This window comes from Peromyscus californicus, unplaced genomic scaffold (genome assembly GCF_007827085.1).
Source record: "Peromyscus californicus insignis strain IS unplaced genomic scaffold, ASM782708v3 Scaffold_16__1_contigs__length_79575227, whole genome shotgun sequence".
Taxonomy (NCBI): Eukaryota; Metazoa; Chordata; class Mammalia; order Rodentia; family Cricetidae; genus Peromyscus; species Peromyscus californicus.
In genome coordinates, this window is record NW_026294458.1 from 13,535,801 (window position 1) to 13,558,286 (window position 22,486).

The 22,486-nt window shown below is 49.5% G+C and overlaps 1 protein-coding gene across 1 annotated transcript in view; it reads right to left on the reverse strand.

Moving 5' to 3' along the window:
• Positions 1-22,486, reverse strand: part of Pdia5 (protein disulfide isomerase family A member 5) — a 94,521-nt gene that overhangs the window by 44,988 nt on the left and 27,047 nt on the right. Inside the window, exons 4-7 of the mRNA XM_052740438.1 lie at positions 12,257-12,340; positions 11,920-11,965; positions 8,033-8,125; positions 4,043-4,103 (exon numbers count right to left, since the gene is read on the reverse strand). Coding sequence (XP_052596398.1) covers positions 4,043-4,103; positions 8,033-8,125; positions 11,920-11,965; positions 12,257-12,340 — 284 coding nt within the window. The remainder of the gene's footprint in view (positions 1-4,042; positions 4,104-8,032; positions 8,126-11,919; positions 11,966-12,256; positions 12,341-22,486) is intronic.

Consider the following 22,486-nt stretch of genomic DNA (forward strand, 5'->3'; position numbering starts at 1 on the left):
TTGTGACTATGAGTACAATGACTTCGGGGATTTTCATGCCTCTTTTCTCTTCCATTTACAAGCACAATTAAGCAATAAACTGGAGGCCGCCCCAGCATGAAAGGTGCTGGCTCTTGCAGGTGGGAGAGCACGGGGCCAGGACTGAGGAGTTAGGCAGTACTCTTTACTCCGCCAGCCGACGGCCTTGGCCAGATGAACTCCTTTCTGGGCCATCTCTCCTTCTGGAAAATGAGGAAGGAGGAAAGCAGACCCCCAGTCTTCCCGGCTCTGCCCTCTCAGGTTTCTGTGGTTCGAGTGGTCATACTCCTCTCCTGGGGTGGTAATGCCCCCACACCAGCACTGGTATATTTATGGCAAACATCCATTACTACTTCAGAGCAAGCTTGATACAAACCTGACCCTTCATCTAAACCTAATCAGAACAGGCCGTATTTCTGCCCTGACCTCACTGGGCTCACTCAGTCACCGGGAACTGTAACATGCCAAGCTGTTACCGATTCTGACAGCTACTCTGCTGCAAAGAAAGCTTTGAGAGGTGTACCTGACGGCCAAAGGATCCAGGGCTGCCTGGAACTATGTGTCAGGTGGGTTCTCATCTCAAAGAGCAAGGCCATGCCTCATTCGATGGCAGGCTGACACACGCACACCCTGGAAGGCTGTGAACAAAGAATCCAGGTGGGAGGGACTTCTTACCTAAGGGCAGACAGAGGCATGGAGAGAGAGAGAGAGAGAGAGAGAGAGAGAGAGAGAGAGAGAGAGAGAGAGAGAGAGAGTGTCTGCCTGTCTGTCTGTCCTCTTCCTGGGACTATTCAACCCTTCCTGCTAACAAGTTTACTAGGAGAGACACGGATGTAGGTGACCCAGACCACCACCAATGCCATACAGCCTTCTCCCGAACATTCCTGCCTGACAGATGGGTACCCAGACACACACTTCACCACTGGCTACCAACCCTGAGCTTGTGAAATGGTGCAGCAACTGTCCTGGGAAGTTAAGTGGCTCTCTTTTGCTGGCTGGTCACCCTGGCCTGGGCACTAATAGTACCCTGCCCTCGCCGTAGAGACTCCCAGAGGAAAATGGAAACAGGGCCATGCTCTAGTGGAAACACACAGGCCAAAGCCATGGCAGGGAAAGCAGTAGACCGCAGAGCAGAGACACTATGCTCCAGGGGATAAGACCCCCATCTGCATCTGTCTGCCCTTGACACCTGAGGAATCTCAGTGTCCCTTGAGGGTTATGGGACTCTGCCTATGTGAATCACAGTCTCCCCGTCTGTGAAGACAGTGCCTGGCCCATGGGTTCTGTGCAGAGCTACCAAGAGAGTGGGCAGAGCCTAACCCAGCAGAGTCACTCAATGCCCAGGATGCATCTCAGTTCAACACAGGGTATAAGTCAGCTCCTCATCCACAGTGGGAGAAGTACTTCCAGAGGAGGAAGGGGATGCTACACCGTTCCAGGAGGAAAGCATGGAGTACACATGGCGTTTCCCTTCCCCTTCCCCACCTTTCTCAGCCATAAGTGTGCTTGTCCCCCTAGTCCAGTCACCCATCAGGAGCAACTGATCACCTGGCCCTGCACGTGTGGCCTCTGTTGCCTGCAGCAAATGTACCCCCTGGCTGTCCCAGGGGCAGAGACCAACAGTTCTGTGTAGACAAGGTCCCGGGGGAATGAGGATGAACAGGAAACCCCAGGCTAACCCCATTTCCAATCTAACCACACACAAATAAAAATAATAGAGCTGGTCCACTCTTCCCACCTAAGCTCCTCTTTCGGGGATTTAACTGCAAGGTAGGGAAGAGGTAAGACTAATTATCACTCTCGCAGCCCCAAACTCAGAGCAGACAGTCTTTTTATTTTCTCATTAATTCAGTGAACAAACATTTACTGAGAAAGCAGCAGGGCCTGGGGACCCAGATGCCTCGTCACACCTAAAGGCTCCCACTGCCTCTGGGTTTATTCATCCACAAGTCATCAGAAGATCAGAGCCGGACAGATTGCTGGGTCAGGGGATGGCTGTGAATCCCAGGAGTGGAGCCACAGCAGCTGGGTTGGTCTAGGCAATAATAAAAGCCTGAGTTTGTTTCGCTAAACACACACATAACAAAAAGACCCGGGGTCTCTGGGACCTTGGAGGCTGTCCAATCTGAGCCTCCATGGGAAGTTTAACTTAGCGAGTCGGTTTGCTTCTTCCCTTCCCACCACTAATATGCTCTGTGACACCTTTGAGGCTCCCGGCTCCTCCAGCCCGAGCTTTCTATTATTAAAGACACTCTCGGCTGCAGTGAGCAGCACAGGCCCACTGCCAGGAAGCCTGGGAGAGTGGGTGGGGCAGACGGCACACACATCGGGCTGCAAGGGCTCGTGGATGCGCTTTTAAAATGATTGATGTAGTCACAGAGAACCTCCAGTGGCTCGGACCCTGGCCCTGCCTCCTGACATGCACTGCCTACTGCCTACCACACACACACCCAGCTCTACAGTTCCATTGCATCAATGTGCTGAGTCCTGGAGGTTGAGACAAACCAGAGGAGACCCACTCCTCCAGGTGCCAAAGAGGAAGGGCGATTGCTGGAGCGATCTGCAGCTGAATGATTAATGAGGTCCTCAGCAAAGAGGAAAAAAAAAAAACTGCTGAGCCCAGCTAGTGACATTAACAGAGAGTGAGTGTGGTGAAACTTCAGACACGGGATAACTGGGCTCCTCCCGCAGTCACGAAGACCTTTGAGGCCAAGAGTATTTTCGGAGGAGGCTAGAGCTGGGCAGGAGCTGTTATCATGGTGAATAAACTGCAGGCAAAGCCACCAGAACCCCAAAGGGGCATGTGGCCAGAGGTGTACACCAACAGCACAGAGAACGGGTAAGGGCCTCTACGCAAGGAGCTTTCAGAAAGGTGGAACTAAGGTAGGCTTTCAAGGGTCAACAGAAGCCTGAAGCCACAGACTGTGCCAGCCACCCCCACCACGCATACTCCTGGGCACAACTTCCTCCCACAGCTGACAAATCCCTCTGGTTTCTGGAAGGGCGTGTGCAGTAGTCCCAAAGCCACAGTTCAGAGCCTTACCAGGTTCCAATCATGCTATGAGTTGGGATTGTAAGACTGCAAAAACGGTTAGACAGTACCTCCTTGAGATTTTCTGTTACTAGTACTTAATTGGCTGTCCAGCAGCCATAGACAGTGTATCAATGTGCATAGTGGAGTTCCAATAAAACTTTATTACAAAAACAGTGAGTTATGCAGCCATAGTCTGATGATCCATATCAGAGGCTTATGAAGCAGCAGGCACAGCAAACTGTTTCCCAATAAAACAGAACATAGTACTCATCTGGTACAGGACATAGCATGTGGTGAGTGTAAGTATGATTCTGTGACACTGAATCAGCTAATTTACATGTAATTTACATATACTTATAGTGCAGGGTGGTGATGTAAAATCTTTTCAAGTCTGTGAAATGCAGTTAAAAGGTTGGGAAAGCTTGTTCTCTGACAAGTGTGGAAACTGAGCCCAGAAAGGTGGAGTACTTGGCCAAGCTCAGCTAGCTCACTGGGAGCCAGCTGGCATCAGATCTGGGTCTTCCTGCTGCACCTCACTGTCCTTCTGCCATTTCCCACAGCCTCGGGCCTCACACAGCTATGGAGCCCAAATCCCCAGGTCCCACTTTCCCTCACCCTGGTCCCCTGGTCCTGCCAGACGACACCAGCAGTGTTGAGGGGGCTGATGTCCCGGAGGCAGACAGTCTTGGAGTGGTAAAGAGGGGCAAGCCCAAGGGTTGGTGAGCAGAAGTGTCACAGCATGCACTCAGAGGGAGGGCATGCTCCGCAGACTCCAGGGCCAGAGGCATGGGAGGGCACAGCTAACTAGACAAGACACTCTGCGGAGTCCAGGGTGGAGAGGGCAGGAGGCTGCCAATTCGAGTGCAGAGAGAGAGGAAGATGACAGGAGGAAGGTGGAGCCAGTCAGAAAGGCCAAGAGGAAGGCCAAAAGGTGGCTGCCCATCACCAGCAAAATTCGAATGGACTGTGGCCCAAGGAGCATTCACTTACAGGGAGCATAGAACATCATGAGGAGTGGCTTCTCTTCTTTCTTCAGGAGCCGTCTGAAGTCCTGGGGCACAAAGAGAAAACGCCAGGAGGTCACACACAGCCAGGCAGCATGGGAGCTTCTGGCCACTTTGCCTCAGAACCCAGTGATAGGAGGCATGGGGGTGAACGCTTCAGAACTCACATGAGACTCAGTCATAGCCCGACAGGAGCTGGAAGAACCTTGGGCTGTCCTATTCTAGACAATTCTGCCATCAGAGAGGAGGAAACTTGGGGTCTGAGGGGACAAATGGTTCTCCCAAGTCACTGGGTGAGGTGAAGAATCCAGGAGCAGCTACTGACTTTCAGCTCTATCTATAAAATCCAAAGACATCAAGGAGCCATTTTTCCATGAGACTACTGAAAAGGCCCGCCCTCCACGTGACTTTGCAAGCGACTGTGTCTCAGTGAAGGTATCTGTTTTCATGACTACTCTGGATGGCCACGGGGATCTGTTGGCTGAAGTACTGGATGGTACAGCCCACACTGGATCTCTTCCCTGGCTTCAACTCTACCACCACCGTGGGTCGACAGGTCCACAGTGCCCTGAAGGACAATCCAGGGCATCATAAACAACAGATCATTTGTATTTGTGAAACCGATCAGCGCCTGGCACATTATTAAGTAACACAAACTGACCTGTTAAATAAACGTGGCAAATAGAAAAAGGAAAAGGGGTTGTCACAATGCTGTAACAACTGGGCAGAATGAGAGCCGGTGAAGGAGGAGAAAAGCAAGCCGCTGAGGGCTGCAGCAAAGCATTGCCACAGAGCATATTTTGATGACAGTGAGTTCCTCTAACCGGCTTTCTCAGAAGAAAATTAGAGGCCTTTTCTTTTTGAATAATAAGGAAAATAAGAGAAAATTTCAAAATGCAGCTTTCTGACAGTAATGTGGCATTAAGTAAATAAACGATGGCAGGTCCCGCACGATGGAATACAACTGCAGCATTAAGACAGTGGAGAGGAATAGTTAATATCACAGTGAGAGGCGCATGTTATACTGGGGGTGGGGTGGGGGGTTGGAGGCAGTTACAGAACGGCATATAAATGCAATGACGTCCTTCTGAGTAAAAATATTTATATATGCATTACCTTAAAAGCCTCCAAAAATATCAGTAGTGGGCCATTTCTCAATGAAGAGACAGTGTGATTTGTTGTTTTCTTTTATGCATAAGCTATACTTTCTAAATATTCAACAGTGAATGTGTATTACTTAGACTTTTTTCAGCTAGATAAAACAAGATTTTAATTTTTTTTGTGGGGATCTACAACACTCTGTGAAAAACCCTGAGAAGCTAACCCTTATTTACATTCACAGAGGGTTTAGGCACCTGTTTTAAAACAGAATTGTAATTTAATGTTAACCTAAATAACAACCAAAGAGGGAAGCTTTAAGAAACTGTGGTATTTAGGCAGGAATATAGCTCCGAGGGAGGAAGTCTGCTCAATACACACAAAGCCCAGGCTTGATTCTTAACACCAGGAGTAAAAATCATGGCGTTTATTTGAGAGTGGACAGATGCTGAGTCTGCTGGGCAGGGAACCAAGGGCAAAACAGAAGAGACGCTTTCAAAGGTAAATGAAGAGTACGCATAAGTTAGGTATTGCAGCTTAGTAATGAGATGTGGTCAGTACCAGGTAACAGACATCTCTGCAGACACATCCCTGAGTAAGCCTGCTGTAGCCTTTGTACGGTGGCTCTGTTATCAGGCAAGTACATGAGAGATCCCTCCTTCACAGCTTCATTTAATTTTTAAAAATTTTTCTGAGGAGGGGTGAAGGCTTAAAACATGACTGCATTTTGATCCTAACAACCTTCATACAGATATTTGGCCCTAATTGGAGATAAAAGATTCATTTTAAAAAATTATCTTCAGGGATCTCTGCAGATTAAATATCCAATAAAAGATCTAAGAAGAAAAGATTTTATTATACCTAGCCTACAAAAATTTAGGTTCACAGCCAAGCGTAGTGGCACATGCCTTTAACCCCAGCACTTAGGAGGCAGATCTCTGTGAGTTCAAGGCCAGCCTAGTCTACTTATTCAATTCCAGGAAAACCAGAGCTACATAGTGAGACCCTGTCTTAAAAACAACAAAATTTGGACTCACATCATTAATAACGAGTTACAATGGAAAGGTACCGAAAAGTATGGAATTCCAAGCTTAAAAATTAAAACTACTAGTTCAATTTGGATATAGAACAGCAGTTCTCAACTTGTGGGTACTGACCCTTTTGGAGGTCACCTATCAAATATCCTGCATATCAGATATTTACATTACAGTTCATAACAGCATCAAAATTAAAGCTTTGAAGTAGCAATAAAATAATTTTATGGTTGGGGGGTCACCACAACATGAGGAACTGTATTAAAGGGTCACAGAGTTAGGAAGGTTGGGAACCACTGATATCAAACCTTTAGCTATTTGTGGGGATTCTACCTCCAGAAAAGAAATTCAGGAAAAAGAAACAGCACACAGAATATCAACAGGACTATGGACAGGGGTGAAAAGCCACTTCTTAATATTCTTATAGTTACAGAAGATGGTAAGAGGGCATTCGGGATGTGACATGGGGGCAGGGAGGGGCCAGGCAAAGGTTTACCTCCGCAGGTGGAACACTTGGTTTGGGTCTTGTTCTTTCACGGTTTTAACCACCTCCCGACACCTGTGCCTCCCCGCCCCCCATGCCAGATGCTTTCTAAAACTCTTTACCTTCTGGGTGACAAACCCGGCACTTTCTGCCTCAGAATGTGGACACCCAGTACTTTTTAAATTGATTTTTTTTTGGGGGGGGGGGGGCTGGAGAGAGAGAGCTCGGTGGTTAAAAACACTGGCTGCTCTTCCAGAGGAGGCAGTTTCAATTCCCAGCACCCACATGGTGGCTCGCAACCATCTGTAGTTTCAGTTCCAAGGTATCTGACTCCATACGTGCAGGTAAAACACACACATAAAATAAAAATAAATCTTAAAAAGAAAATGATTCTTGGGTGGGCCACAATGATCATATATGATCCCAATCCTCCAGAAAGTTAAAAAAAAAAAAAAGCCATCATTTCCTTTTGGGTTAATAAGCATTAAGAGTAGTCAATAATTTTAGACATGCCTTTAAACCCAGCACTTAGAGGAAGAGGCAGATGGATCTCTGAGTTCAAGGCCAACCTGATCTATATCTACATAGTGAGTTCCAGGATAGCAAGGGATAGAGAGATCCTGTCTCAAAAAAAAAAAAAAAAAAAAAAAAAAAAAAAGTAGCTAATACTTTTAAATGAAAGGAGAGGCAGAGGAAGTTAAAAGTTATGTTTCATTTAATTGAGACAACAAGCATTGTGTGTGTGTGTGTGTGTGTGTGTGTGTGTGTGTGTGTGTGTGTGTGTACTGCCTCCCTCAGACCATGTGACATCTAAAGACAGCACCTGTCATCATCCCCATGTGAAGACACAGCTACATAAACGGGGCGCCATACCAATGAGGTCTGAGGCTATACAGAAGCACATCCGGTCGGGAAGGCTGAGGGTCAGGCTGACCACAGCTTTCTTTAAGTCATCAAGAACTAATGAACATAAACAAGACTCACCTTTCCACCCTCAAGCCTGGCCAACTCTGAAAAGGCAGCTCAAGAGGGTAAAGAATTTGTTCAAAGTTATACATGACTCAAAAAAGAAAAAGAAAAACCCACCCCCAGCAACATCTGCCTTACACAATAACCGGAGATAAATAAATCTACTTGGCCAAGGAACAGCTAAACATGTTAAAACATATTAAATACATCTGTGGAGAATGGAGACTTCTCAGGCGGTCACCTAGGAGCTCCTGTTGGCTATGGTATAGAGCCAGAGCTGGCCTCGTTTGCCTGGAGGAAAGTGCACATGGGATAGCTCCTGGGCTCCTCTCGGGGAGACCCAGGTACAGAAGGCGCTAGTATCCATCAGAAGCGACAGGGAATAGATTACCTTTTCACTGTCAATGTGGACAACATCTTTGGCTCCAGGGTCTTCTTCCCACAGTGGGGGACCTTTAGGGTCCTTCAGAAAAGCCACTATGGACTAAGGGGGGGAAAAAAAAAACAAGGACTTTAGTCAGGAAATGGGAGAGGTGGCAGACCCAGAAACTTACTCTGCTACCTGTCTGGATATCCAGGCACACCAAGTGCCAGGCATGGGACTCCAGCTGGCCCTTGCTTGGAGGGGGAGATATTTCTTGTCCATGGACATCACCACCAAGTGGCCAGAATTTATTCCCAGCACTTCCCCGGGGCCTTTTCAATCACATGGCACCACTGGTCAGCTGAAAAGGCCACGTATCTCTACCGTGGGACAATAAGCAGGCTTTTTCATCCAGAGATACTCCAGGGCTTCAACTACAATCTTCCCCCCAGGAAGTCTTTCTGCTCAACTGAACAAAGGCCCCCAGGCCTCTGTGAAACACGTCCTTCCACATCCCTAAGCCCCTCTACTGTCAATTCCCAGGCAAGGAATCACAGCACTTATCACTTGCTGGGGCGTCCGTGTTCTACACTGCTAACAGTGAGCCTCAAAGCCTGTTAGACTTGGTGTGTGGGTCAGTGGGGCCCAGGCTGGGAAGCACCAAGCCAGACTGCCCACTGCCCATGGTCTGGTGCAAGCCCCACCACTTCTTTCCCTGGACCCTCTGGATCAGGACAAGGAAGCGGAAAAGCCTGCTGCCTTCATTAGGTGAACCCCTGGCTCCCATCGGAGGATAATGTCCCGCTGCCCTCCCTCCTACGCCACCCATAACACTTCACTGGTGTAGGCAGAAATGACATCCTCTTTCCTCTCAGTCTGGGAAGATGTTCAAGGTGGGTGAGAAGCAGGAAAGGTGCCTACAGCCTACTCCCATCCCACTCACGGCTGAGGAGAACAGCCATGCTGGGTCAACATACAAGGATCTTCAGAGTCCCAATTTGATGAAGCAAGGTGGCTTATTTGGGGGAGCTGGAGAGATGGCCCATTAATTAACGGCACTGGCTGCTCTTCCAGAGCACCCAGGTTTGAGTTCCAGTAAACACATGATGACAACCATCTGTAACTCCAGCTCCAGGGGACCCAACACCTCTCTCTGACCTCCATGGCCACTACCTGCACATAGTGCACATTCAGGACATAACAAGCAAAATACTCATACACATTAAAAAAAAAAAAAAAAAAAAAAGATTTCTTATTTCAGACAACTTTATCAAGCGCCAGTGAGCAAATGCCAAGCTGGGGACTGGGGAGGAGGGTGAGAGGAAAGAAAGAAGGAAGGAAGTCTGAGGGAAGAAGAGGAAACACCCCTTAATGAGGCTAGGTACTTAGCAGAGGACCCTGATGGGGTTTACTATTCTGGAAGGGGCTAGCTACAGTGGGAAAATGGGAGACGCTTTTAGAAGGTCTCCATCCCACAGCACTTCCTGTCTGTCCAAATGGAATTGTGAAGTCCCTCCTAGCAAGGAAAGGACAGCTATTTTGCCACTACAAAAGTCAGATCTACCCTTCCTTGATCCCTTGCCAATTCTTCATCAGGACAATGTAAGCCAAATGGAATGGATAATGCCTCTCCAAAGCCTATACTTATCACAGCTACAGAGGCATCAGCCCATCGGACACGAGAAACAGATGCTAGTGGGTGCCCACCTGCCTGCTAGTCCAGAAATACCTAGTATGGGTGTTCTCAATCTAGAGTACACAAAATTAGACGACTCTAGTTTGGAAAGTCCGGACCACCTTGCTATCTATGAGGACACACACACTATTTGGTCCCTAATTCAGTAATCCTTCAGGGGGATCAGGAACCCATGACTGGTCAGGGTGTGGTCCTGTCTCCAGACTCAGCATGAGCTGAGCTTCAGAGCTCCTACAACCTCTTCACCTTTACCTCTACTCAGCATCCTGGAAAAAAAAAAGATGATATGGATGCAAAAAGGAGAGAATTAAAACAGTCGTGTTAGAATCCTGCTGTTTGTGTGGGTATCATTTTCATTTAACTGATGCTCACCACCACCTACGGGTTCTTTGCACATTTTAATGAGACATCATGGGAATCGGCACCTGGGAGCCCACCCTCAGTTACCGGAGCATCATTAGTTAGATGCTCAAAATCCAGATAATCAGGATAAATGTTACTCCTTCCTCTGCCCTGGTCTCTCTTGACCCTATAGGTTTGGAGATCCTACGGCTATGGCTGCCCATTCTGAAACCAAAGCCTCTGACCCTGCCCAATGCTCAGCCTACTTCTCTAACCCATTGTTGGATGCAGAAAGAGATACCCGCTACACACAGGAGTGCAACAGAGGCCACTCCGCTCCTGTCACCAGATACTCTGTGGCTAGCCTGTCCCGGGGCTTCTGGTCACTTCCCTGACAGAGTTCTGGGCAGCACCATTCCTGCTCCATGACTCCAGGGCAGCCTTTCCGGAGGTCCAATCACAAACCAGTCTTTCTTTTATCAATGTATGAGCAATTCACCCATCCTGCTTCCCAATCACATTTTGCTCCTGGGGAACAAGTGTACTCTCGCCAAGGACATTAGTCGATGTCACAACACAGAATACAGAGGGCCAAGCAACTCTACATGGAAATAAATCTCCAAGTGTCTACATGGGTGTTAAGAGTACAGAATCAGGCAGAGAGCCATAAAGCGGAACCCGTGGGTCGAAATCCCTTTGGGGGTCACATATCAGATATCCTGCATATCAGGTATTTACATTACATACACATAACAGTAGCAAAATTACAGTTATGAAGTAGCAACAACAATAGTTTTATGGGTGGGGGGTCACCACAACATGAGGAACTGTATTAAGGGTTGTAACATTAGGAAGGTCGAGAATCACTGCCACAGCGGGTACAGCTGTCACAACTTGAACACATCTGGATAACTAAGAAATGACCTGTGAGAAGGGCAGAGGGAGCTGAGCACTGACAGCCATACAGACAGGTGAACAGATCGGAACAACTGGAAAGAGATGACATGGAGAAAGAGAGACAGAGCAGAGGGTGTAGCACAGTGGTAGAGCGCCTGCCTAGCAGGCAGGAGGCCCTAAGTTCAATCCCCTGTGTGGTAAAAGCAAATGAATGGGACTGGAGGAGATACAGGGGCTCAGAGAAGAACCATGCCCAGGTTCAGCTCAGGTTAGGACCAAATGAAATACACAGCCCCAGCCAAGGCAGGTGATGACCTTGGACCAGAAGTAGTGTGATGGTACGAGGCAGAAGATGCTGAAGTCGAAGGAGCGCTGAGGGCAGCGGAAAGGAGGCTCCTCCGTGAAAGCCAGGTGGCCCCTGCAGGCTCGGGACCACACTTATCTTTATGTAGGCTTCCCACCTACTTATAGATGGGACTGTAGCAGGGACACGTGGTGACATCCATATCCCACCTGGAACAAGCCACATCCGCTTGAAGCTGCCAATCTGCCCCCACGCTTACCATGCTTACCCAAACACCAGGCAGCCCATGCCCTTCAGTCTATGGACAGCCGCTGTGGGTACCCTCACAGATGAGGAGACGGTTCTGAAGCCAGAGCAAAAGGAGACCCTGGTCTCTGGAGAGGAGGGTCACGACATCACCTGCCTGACTAGATGACTCCTAGGCATACACTGACAAGGCCCGGGTCCCTTGTGTCAACAGCTATAAACTTGGCCGGATCCTCTGCTGACATCAACATCAATGATAAGAACCCTCAGGTGGTTAGGAAGATTTTGTGCAACCTGCCCTTTCTCCCTTCAGGGAGACCTGCCAAGCTTCTGGTGTCCATTCAGACCCCATCCCGCTGAGAGGGAGGGAGGGAAGGAGGGAGGGAGAGAGGGAGGGAGGGAGGGAGGGAGGGAGGGAGGGAAATTCACCTTCAGGGTCACAGCTCGGTCATATTCCATGTGAAATGCACCATCCCTGTCAAATAAGAAAAAGGTGTTAACTTTAATATGTTTCAGCTACCAGACACTGTTCAGAACTCTGTGTGTGTGTGTGTGTGTGTGTGTGTGTGTGTGTGTGTGTGTGTGTCTGTCTGTCTGTCTGTCTGTCTGTCTCCTCCTGTCTTTCTTTCTAATAAATAATGGTAAATACAGGGGGGAAAATCATTCTGAAATAAGCCAAATCTAACTAAAATCTGGTGTTTATTGAGACTACCAAGAAAAGCTCTCAGCACTTATTCTGAAACTGGAAATGCCCAGGGTTGCTTACTGGTAATGGAATAATTCAATCTTCTTGTCCTTTGGGCTGAGGTCAACTTTCATCTTCTTGCACAGTTTTCTGCTCTCTGTGTCACTGAAAGACAGAAATGTCGGGAACCATTTGTTACCTGGAGTCGCCGCATGGGTGTTGACAGCAGAATCTGCTGGAGGCCTGAGAAACAAGGCAGGTGACCTGGAATTCTCAGGGGCAGATGAGGACGACAGTGGTTCTCGGGGACCTGGAGAGTAACAGGCAGGGTGGACAGTCTGTGGTGGTCCGGGGAGGAGCGGGGGGGGGGGGGGGGGGGGACCACAAGCGGATAGGAGAAGAGACCTCAGGGATGAGTCCAGTCAGGGGAAGCGCTGGGAGAGTGAGACAGGGAGCCCATTAGAGTAATAAACATAAACCTGAAGCTAGGCACCATAGTTCCAGTTGCTCAGGAAGCTGAAGCAGGAGAACTGCTTGGGCCCAAGAGTTCAGGACTACAGGGGCGGGGAGGAGCGGGGAGTGAACACCCTGCAACATGGTCTGTCACCTGGGGAAGTTTAAAACAGTCTGGCCTTCTGCCTCAGGATCTGGGGAAGTGGCGCTTTGAGCAAGATTTTGGTTTTGAGGCTCTGAACATGTGCCACCTGCTACAGGCCATCTGTCTGGGAAAAGAAAATGTCCTGCCACGCTGGAGCAGTGCTGGAATCTGTTAAAAGCCAGGAAGAAGAGCAGCGCTTTGGTTAGGGGAGTCTCTCCCTTGTCTGAGAATATACTAGGAATCCTCTTGGCACAGGCTGCCTGTCGGGTACCCCATTGCTGTTCAGAAAGCACCCATGCAGGATCTGATCTAACTGTGATATCCTTCCAGAGGGACCAATAAAATCTCCAAGTGTGCTGCTTAGACCAGCATCACCCAGGAACTCATCAGAAGTGCAAAAGCCCCAGCCCAGACCCACTACAACAACAACTCTTGAGTATTGAGCAAATGTGTCCTACTTCTGGGGACCTGCTATGTGCTGGAACACTGGTTCTCAACCTTCCTAATGCTAGGAAGGTCCCTTTAATAAACTTCATGTTGTGGTGAACCCCCAACCATAAGATTATTTCCATTGCTACTTCATAACTGTAATTGTACTACGATTTTGAATCATAATGTAAATATCGGATATGCAGGATAGCTGATGTGTAACCCCTGTGAAAGGGTCATTCAACATCAAATGGGTCACGACCCACAGGTTGAGAACTACTGTACCGGAGCATGGGACCTACCAAGTGAGAGCACTGGCCTGCACAGGTCCTTCTCCCTCTTGTCTCTCTGTCTCAGTCCCTTAGAGACCCCTGTTCTCACTGTCCTCTCTGCACTCTCAAAATCCCCCAGGAACTAGCCAAAGGCAGCCTGCTGTCCCATCAACCCAGCACCCTGGTGTGTTTAACGAGCTCGTCTCCAGGTCTGAATGGGATCAATGAGAACATTCTCGCCATCAGACAGCCACTGGATACCTGGCCACACAGCAGCAGTCTCCAGGGAAACTGTTCTGCCAGGTATGGCAGGCACCTGTGGGAAGTCACTTCCTCTCCCAGCTGTCTGCACACCTCACTTCTACGTAGAGGCTCCAGCTTCACACAGCTGGGCAGGAGCCCCAGAACAGATGGGCTCATCCAGCCACCCAGCTCGGTTCTCCAAGCAACACCGTCAGCAGACAAATAAAACTGCAGGCACCAATGTAAGAGAGAGATTTTCAGGTTAAGAAAACATGTCTGGGTGGTGGTCGGGTGGTGGTGGTGGCACATGCCTTTAATCCCAGCACTCAGGAGGCAGAGGCAGGGTCTCTGAGTTCGGGGCCAGCCTGGTCTACAGAGTGAGTTGCAGGACAGCCAGGGCTACACAGAAGAACCATCTTGAAATCTCCACCCCCTAAAAAAAAAGAGAAAGAAAGAAAGAAAACTTATGTGGATGAAGAGGGGTGCAGGTGGATGGAGATAATACCATGCCCTCCTCACCCAGGCCTCCAGCTTCCCTCTCTCTACAGTCCCAAATGTTCGGCCACCTTTGTGGCCATTACCTCTTCCAGTCACTGGGCTGAGAATATTAATTGAAGATGTGTTACATTTGTTTATGCTGTGGAACATTTGTTCAATGATGCAAAGATGTGTTGCATTCTTTATGCTGCGTTTGTTTAACTCTGTGAAGCTGTGTTACTATGCCTGTCTAAAACACCTGATGGCCTAATAAAGAGCTGAACGGCCAATAGCGAGGCAGGAGCAAAGACAGGCGGGGTTGGCAGGCAGAGAGGATAAATAGGGGGAGAAATCTGGGAGGGGAGATCAAAGAAGAAAGAGTAAGATTACAAGGAGAGGAGGACGCTAGGGGCCAGCCAGCCAGCCAGCCACGGAGTAAGAGTGAAAGTAAGATTACAGAAGTAAGAGAAGGAAAAGGCCCAGAGGCAAAAGGTAGATGGGATCATTTAAGAAAGCTGGCTAGAAACAAGCCAAGCTAAAGCCAGGCATTTATAAGTAATAATAAGCCTCCATGTGTGATTTATTTGGGAACTGAGTGGTGGCCCCCCAAAAGAATAAAAAGAGCCGAAGAGTAAAAACAACCGACTGCAGTGAAGAGTGGGGAGTCGAGAACCACATGAGGAATGCACATGGAAGGGGGTGAAGAGTGGGGAGTCAAGAGCTACATGAGGAATGCACATGGAAGGGGGTGAAGAGTGGGGAGTCGAGAGCTACATGAGGAATGCACATGGGAGGCGGTGAAGAGTGGGGAGTCGAGAGCTACATGAGGAATGCACATGGGAGGCGGTGAAGAGTGGGGAGTCGAGAGCTACATGAGGAATGCACATGGGAGGGGGTGAAGAGTGGGGAGTCGAGAGCTACATGAGGAATGCACATGGAAGGCGGTGAAGAGTGGGGAGTCGAGAGCTACATGAGGAATGCACATGGGAGGCGGTGAAGAGTGGAGAGTCAAGAGCCACGTGAGGAATGCACATGGAAGGGCAGGTAGTGACATCACAGGAGACCTAAGATGTCAAAGGATTTGGAACAGAGTGTTAGGAGGAATGAGCTGAGTTGGGGACAAAGAGGTGAGCTGGACGGGATGATAGAACGCATCAGAAGGCAACACACAGCATCAAGCCTCAAGCCTGGAGCACAGCACACACACAGCTCTTCTGACAGCAGCTGTCTTGGTCTGGGTTTACCCCGACCTTTGGGGAGTCTATTGTGAAGCTGAACCGACCAGGCCTGTGTGCCAAACAGCAGCCAACGAGGCACCCTTCCCTGTCCTGAGCTAAGTCCCCGGGAGCGAGGGCCGGGCTCAGGCCAAACCCGGCACTTTCTTCTTCCACCCAGCTGTGCTCTGCTCTGTTCAAGCATTTCTTTGATGGCCTTTCCATCACCAAGTGCAACAACTAACAGTGCAGGAACTTAGCTGTGGCTGTCATGTGACCTCCCCAGCCCCCAGTCCCAGCCTGGCAATCAAAACCTAGGCCATGGAAGAGTCCCAGATCCCACTCAGCAGCAAAACGTCACACCAAGCAATGTGGGTGATGGAACCGGAAACATATGAGCACCCAGTCTCCTCCTTGGGGTGGTCCTGAGGCCTAGCTCAGTGTGCAGGGAAGTAATTTGCCCATCTCTACCCCAGGATTCGTTGCTACAGACTATATAACCCTCTTCCTCAGGCTATATGACTCTATGCCCAAAGGTTCTCTCCTCTCCCCTGCCTGCCATGTACTGTACTCTGTCAGAGATACGGACCAAGAGGAGGCTCCCTTCCTGTCAATGCACTCCCAGCCTCCCTTCTCCCACTGTCTCTCTCCACTTGTCTCTGCCTGCTCCCCATCAGAAAGCCTTGTCCCCCGAAGGCAAGGCCTTGCCTCCCTTCACAGCTGCTCCTTGGGGTCACCAGAGCAGCTGGCACACAGTGGCATTCAAACAATAACTTGACTGGACAGGTGACTTAACGGAATGAGAGATGAATGTGAGATGCTGTCTTGGAACTGCTAGGACAAGGCCCTGAACTTCTGGCTTCCTGGGCACCAGGAATCCTGCCAAGTGACAAATCCCGAGGGGGGCTCCCTCAGCTCTCTGCCCTCTCCCCAGCAAGTCCTGTCTCTTAAGAGTGTCTAAGCATGCACGTGAGCGGGTACTAATTGTGTAGCTCAGACAGTCAAAGTCGTAAGAGTTCAGGAAGGGAAGAAAATTACCCATGCTCGGGACTTAAAAGGATCTGAGTTGAGAGATTAAGAACAATTAATTGATCCACTGCCTCCCTCCCTCCCTCCTGCAATCGTGACTGAGGCTCTAGGGGAAAAGGAGACAAAGGCAGAGAAATGAGCTTTGCCACAAGTCCCAGAGAGCCAGGCTCTCCTCTGCTGGCAGGCACCAGACACCAGTCTGCAGGGAGGTGTCAAGGCCACACACCATCCCCTCTCTATTTTATTTGGCTCTCCATCTTCACTACAAAGAATGAGAAGGGAAAGATCACGGAGGTCTCTGCACATGCCCTCCCTCATCCCATACCCCACACCCCAAGAGACATGTACAAGTGGGGAGCAGTTTCTAGTCCAGGATGGCTGCTTCAGGTACGGGGTGCTGTGTTGCTTAGATAGCTCAAACTCTGAGGAGTCAGACCCAGGAGGGGCAGGTGGGATGAGAGGAAGACAAAAGAGAGAAGGTGCTGGAGGCTCACTGGGCCTGAGCCTGTCGCCTAGGAGACGGCTTATCCATCAGCTGGCATGCTGGTTCTAGATCTGCTCCACCACCAGCAAGTAGGACCTCCAATGAAGCCTGAGCTACAAAAGGCAGGATAAGATGAGAGGGACTGCTTGGTGCCAATCAAGGACAAGCTGTGGCTGGAGAGTACCATGAGGGGACAGCTGGAGAGCAGTCCTGGAGCAACTGGACCTTAAACCCCTGAAAGGATGCTACAAGAACAATCCCTGGTTGCCTAGTCTCCTTGGTGCCTCCCTCCAGAAGTAGGCAATGAGGTATGATGAGTTAGATACTGCAGCAAGAACCTGGACTGAGGAATGTGGCTTCTCCTCTCAGGTGGCACAGGCCCCTTCTCCACCTACCTGTCCAGACCAGTGTCCATCTAAGGCACCAGTTCTCAACCTGGGGTCACGACCTCTTTGAGGGTCGAATGACCCTTTCACAGGGGTCACATATCAGATAGTCACATTACAATTCATAACAGTAGTCAAATTACAGTTATGAAGTAGTAGTGAGAATAATTTTATGGTTGGGGAGTCACCACAACATGAGGAATTGTACTAAAGGGTTGCAGCCTTAGGAAGGTTGAGAACCACTGGTCTAAGGCTCTGCTCCTCAGTTGGAACTTATTCCCCAAGGCATGCCATATGCCAAAAGATATCTAAAGCCACAGAACAGGCATGGCACTTCTTATGGGAGTCTATTTTCTCCCATGGGAAGTAACATTTGCCTTGCTTAGGCAAGAAGGAGGAAATGCAATATTCAAATGAATTCTTAGAAGAAAACATGCGACTTCTAAATACATTACACCTGCCCTGGCAGGCCCCTAATCTTGCATCTGGAGAGCCAATCCCGCTTCAGGGAAGGCAAGCAGATGGGAAAGGGGAAGAAAGGAAATGTGGTTGGGCAGTGGCCTTGCACTCCAGGGAAAGCAGGCAGGCGGAGGGGAGGGTCTGCCCACAGAACTAGTGTCCCAGGCCTAGTGTCTGCTGCTGGCTCCACTACAACCTCCCAGATGGCAGCACCACACAAGACCCCATCCCAGTGCCACACCAGGGAGCTACCAATGCCCTCACCTGTGACCCAGTGCACAGCCGCCCCCAGCCCACCAAGCCACCGTGGAGGGCAGAGCTGGGAGGGAGTGGGTGAGAGGTGAGCTGCACATCCACAGACAGAATCCATGGACTCAAGTGATAGGCAGGGACCAGGGAAAAAGTCAGTAGATGGACATGAGTATCAGCCGGGGGGCATGTGGAAAAGACAGGGAAAGAGCCAGAAAGCCAAGTTGCTGCGGGCCGCAGGAATAGATCCGAAGAACTCAGCTGGTTATGGCAAAGTCACTACCTGGAGGGATCAAGGATTTCCTCCAGAGGAAGCCAAATTCCAAGGAGCTTTTGGTGTTATTTGGCTTGTTATATATCAGCTGTCTTCTGTTATGAAAATCATGTGTGCCTTCATAGTTTTCCCAATTGATTTTTCCCTAAGAAGGGCTAACAGTGTGGACTGATCACTCTCTGAACATACACATTCAAGGTATTTGGAGAACAGCCTCAGGAAAAGCTTTCTCTGGAATCAGATATCTCCCTTAGTCACTTTCAAGGACTAGGAGTAATAACAGTCCATATGCAAGTCTCCTGATTTAAGGTAAATTCCACAAGGAGACACCGCCTAGGTCGGGTGGACATGAAGTAATAGCTTTACACAATTTAGCTCGGACCCTCCTTTCTTACAGCCTTACTAACTTTATAGACCTCTAACTCCTTACCCAACCACTTCTAGGAATATTTAGATAACTTTCTGTGCTGACAGCTATGCTCAGCCAGAACCCCAGTTCAAACCTCCCTGTAATTATCATTGGCAGCATCCGGCCAGGTCCATCCCCAGATGGAGGAGAATACTTTATCAGAGATACCTCTGTACTCTCTAAGAACAGACTTAACCATCCAGGCTACCTGTTTGAGAAGGCCTGGCGGATGTGCCAATTAAGCTTAACTTCCTCCTTTCCCAAATCTTACCTCTAGTTCCAGATCTCCCTTTAACTATCACCAGAGGCATCTAGCTGTACACAGGTTGCCTAGCGACTGAGCACACTTTCCCCCACCCTGCAGAAAAATGGCAGATAGCTTGGACAGATAGGAGCCACGGGAAAAAAGAAGACAGTTTTACTTTCTCCCATTGACCTAGCAACTTATAGATTCTTAACATTTTCTACCAATCACGTTTAAGACTATAGTTGAGCACATAAAGATCCCTCTTCTTAGATATTACCCGAATTTAACCTTTAGTTAATTCATTTCCCCATTAGTCACTTCCCTTTTGGGTTGCAAATGATAATTAACAATTACTGCCCCTCTATGTGATTCTTATCACCCCTCCATTTGGCCCTGGAAGCCTGGCTTTGCACTGCCAAGGGAACACTGCTTCTAAGTGTATATATACCAGGACTTCCAGGGCACGAGGGGATGGAGAAGAGAAAAGAGAATGGAAGAACTAGATGGGTAAGAACTTGAGAGGAACAAACTGAGATGGGGAAGAACTAGATTGAAGGGCTAGAAGAGAGGACGAGAGGAAAGAGATGGAAGATGAGGAAGAGCCAGATGGGGAGGAACAAGATGAGGAAGAACGAGATGAGAGAGAAGGAGACGGCAAAGGAGCTGATATGGGAAAGAACTAGATGGATGAGAACCTAGAAGGGGCAGAGCTAGATGAAGGAATTAAGATAGAACCTAGAGGGGACAGCAGATAAATGTAAAGAGTTATTGGGCAAGAAAGGAGCTAAAAATGAGAGTGGAGTATAAGCTTGTAGAGAGAGAACAGACACAGAATAATAAAGTGCGTGGACTAAGGAATTTCATGTGCATAGACTCTTTTCATCAAAGATTAATTATCAGCTGGATGTAGATTCTTCCCGGGCCCTGGGAGGGGACTATGGAGGGGCTGGACCCCCAAAGCCCCGATACCAAGTAAAACTTAGAGACATCTTTGGAAGGAGAAAGGAGAAAAGAGACCCAGTGAACGGGAAGAGCAAGGACTCGGCTCCTCTCTGGGAGTAAACAGCAAAGGAAGAGAAAGTGGAGCGGGGGAGACAGAGGACAGCACCTCAGCATGTCAGGGAGGAGAGGGGAGGCCAGACGGGAGGAGGCCCCACAAACAGGACTCGAGCACTGGAGGGCACGTGCCTAGCAGACAGTTAAGCACACCAAGCTGGCAGCTTTGGAATTTTTCTGGACCGGATCACTTAGGGACGAGAGCAATTGGGAAGGCCCTGCTGCGCATTGCACACATTTCACACTGTGGTCCAGAAAGAGGGGGGTGACCAGCCAAAGGTTCCACAGTACGAACGCAAAGCCAGGTCCCCTGCCCCCGGAGCTGTACAAAATCCACTGCACTCCATGGCTGGCCTCCAGTTCACACTCCCCCTCTCTCAGCCTCCCGAGTACTAGGATTCTAGGTGTGTGCCTCCCGGTTGGGCTCACTTCACACTTCTGAAGAGCGAGCAAATCATGCTATGGACTGAGGCGGACCCCCCCCCCCCCCCCCCCGCCACCAAGCTCAGTACACTCTGCAGGGGGTCCTTCCCCAGAGCCAAGGGACTGTCACCCCTCCGTCCAGCTAGGTGAAAAACGATGGTAACAGAATAGCACCTCACATTTCGACTGTGGTTTCAATTCTAGAACTTTCATTTATCTCCTCTTCACCACAGAAACTGGACAAAGGCAGAATATGTAGCTTTTTCACATTTTGCAGATGAGGAAACAGACTTAGGTTAAATGGCTCCCTTCTGCTAGTCACAGGGCTAGGAAATGGAGTGCCTGATCCTCCAGCCAGGACTCCTCCTAAGCCCTAGACTACGTCTATCACTCCACACACCTACACGTCCCAACACTACAAGCTGCATCTTCTCTTGCCCTGAGGTTCCATGTTCCCTTCACTTTCCCTTTAAAGAGGAAAAGCTCAGTGGCCTGGTCATTGCTGACCCTCCTGGTTACCCCAACGAAGCCACAGCATCTCCACTGTGGCCACTCCATTGACGGCAAGGCAGGAAGTCCAGCTGGAGAGACTGAGGTGGGAACCTCAGCAGAACTTACTGTGTGGTGGCAGCTGACCATCTGTTGCTTCCTAACAGCAGGGGAAAAGAGCTGCACTGGCTCCAGGCCACTCCTCCCTCCTCGGCAGACAGTACCAGCAAGCCAAAACCCAAACACTAGGCCAACAGCGTGGGGGTCTCATCCCCAAACTCATGGACACACACAGGTTGCATGTGGGACAAAGCTGACTTCTGGAATCCATGAGGTTCACATGGTGAGCACCTTTAGGATTCACAGGATACGTTCCGAAGACTAGGAAGAGGACTGAGTAAGCAGAAGAGCGGACGCCAGCTCATCCCTTGGGATCTCCTTGTCTAACAATAGTCCCTGAGACCCACCACTCAGCATGGCTTACAGGGATCAGAAGCCAAGTGCTGTCCCTTGGGCCGCTTTGGGAAAAGTCAGTCAGCAGTATTTTGCCTCTAATCCTAAACCCAAACCCAAATATCCGGGCTTTGCCATAATCCACCTACTTGGCTAAAGCACTTTAAAGCTCTTTAACGTTTGAGATTGTACTTCCTCTTACAAGGATAAATCTGATAAACCGAGAGGTGCTATTGGAGCAGTCCTGCCTCCTGAACAAGGTGCCTCTTCAGAGTTCTGACCTACCTCCACCTAGAGTTTAATTCTAGCATATTAAATTCGCAAGATTCTCCCACTGGCGCTAACCCCAGACACTAAGACTGCAATTTAGTCCTAATCTCTAATCTAATCGCCCTTTACCCACTGACCCCTGGCCCCACCAGCTCAGGTATCCTGCTCTGGAGGTTCCATAGCCTCTCTGAAGGCAGGATGCTCTTCCATATGAGCAGGGCTTGGGAGCCGCGCTGCAGAGAGCTCAGGCAGGAAAGGCCAGGGCACTAGGAGTGCACGGTCATCTCAGGTGTCCGCCCCCCACCCCCGGAACTTTACTGCCTCTGCACAGGTTTTCTTGGCCTTTCCAGGCCGTGTATACCGACTGCCTCTTGGACATGGAGCCTGTTTAGAGGACTCCTCACTGGGCAGCATCCGCCCTGGCACGTGTGTCTGCTTCTTCCTCACACACCGAGCTCCTGGAAGACACCATCACTCATCTGCGAACCCTCAAAGCACACAGCAAGTGCTTGGTACTAGCGGATGGATAAACCTGGAGGGAAGAACCACTCCGTCAAAGCTCTTCTGCTCACCCCTGGCACCCGTGCTCCTCTTGAGGACGCCCTACAATAAGGCTCCATCAGCTTGGCACAACGGCTGTCATCTTCAGATACGGAAATTCCAAAGGGTCCTGTCTCCTCAAATAGGTTTTGTCATTTGCCCAGTTACACAGAGCGTTGCTGGTAAAATGGAGGTGACAGAAACACCCGAAAGATAGGAATGCTGTCAACCCAACTATAAACCACAGTTAACCCATGGCTAAGACCTCAGGAGCCACCCAGGGAACAGTCTTTTCTGCTCAGCCAGTGTC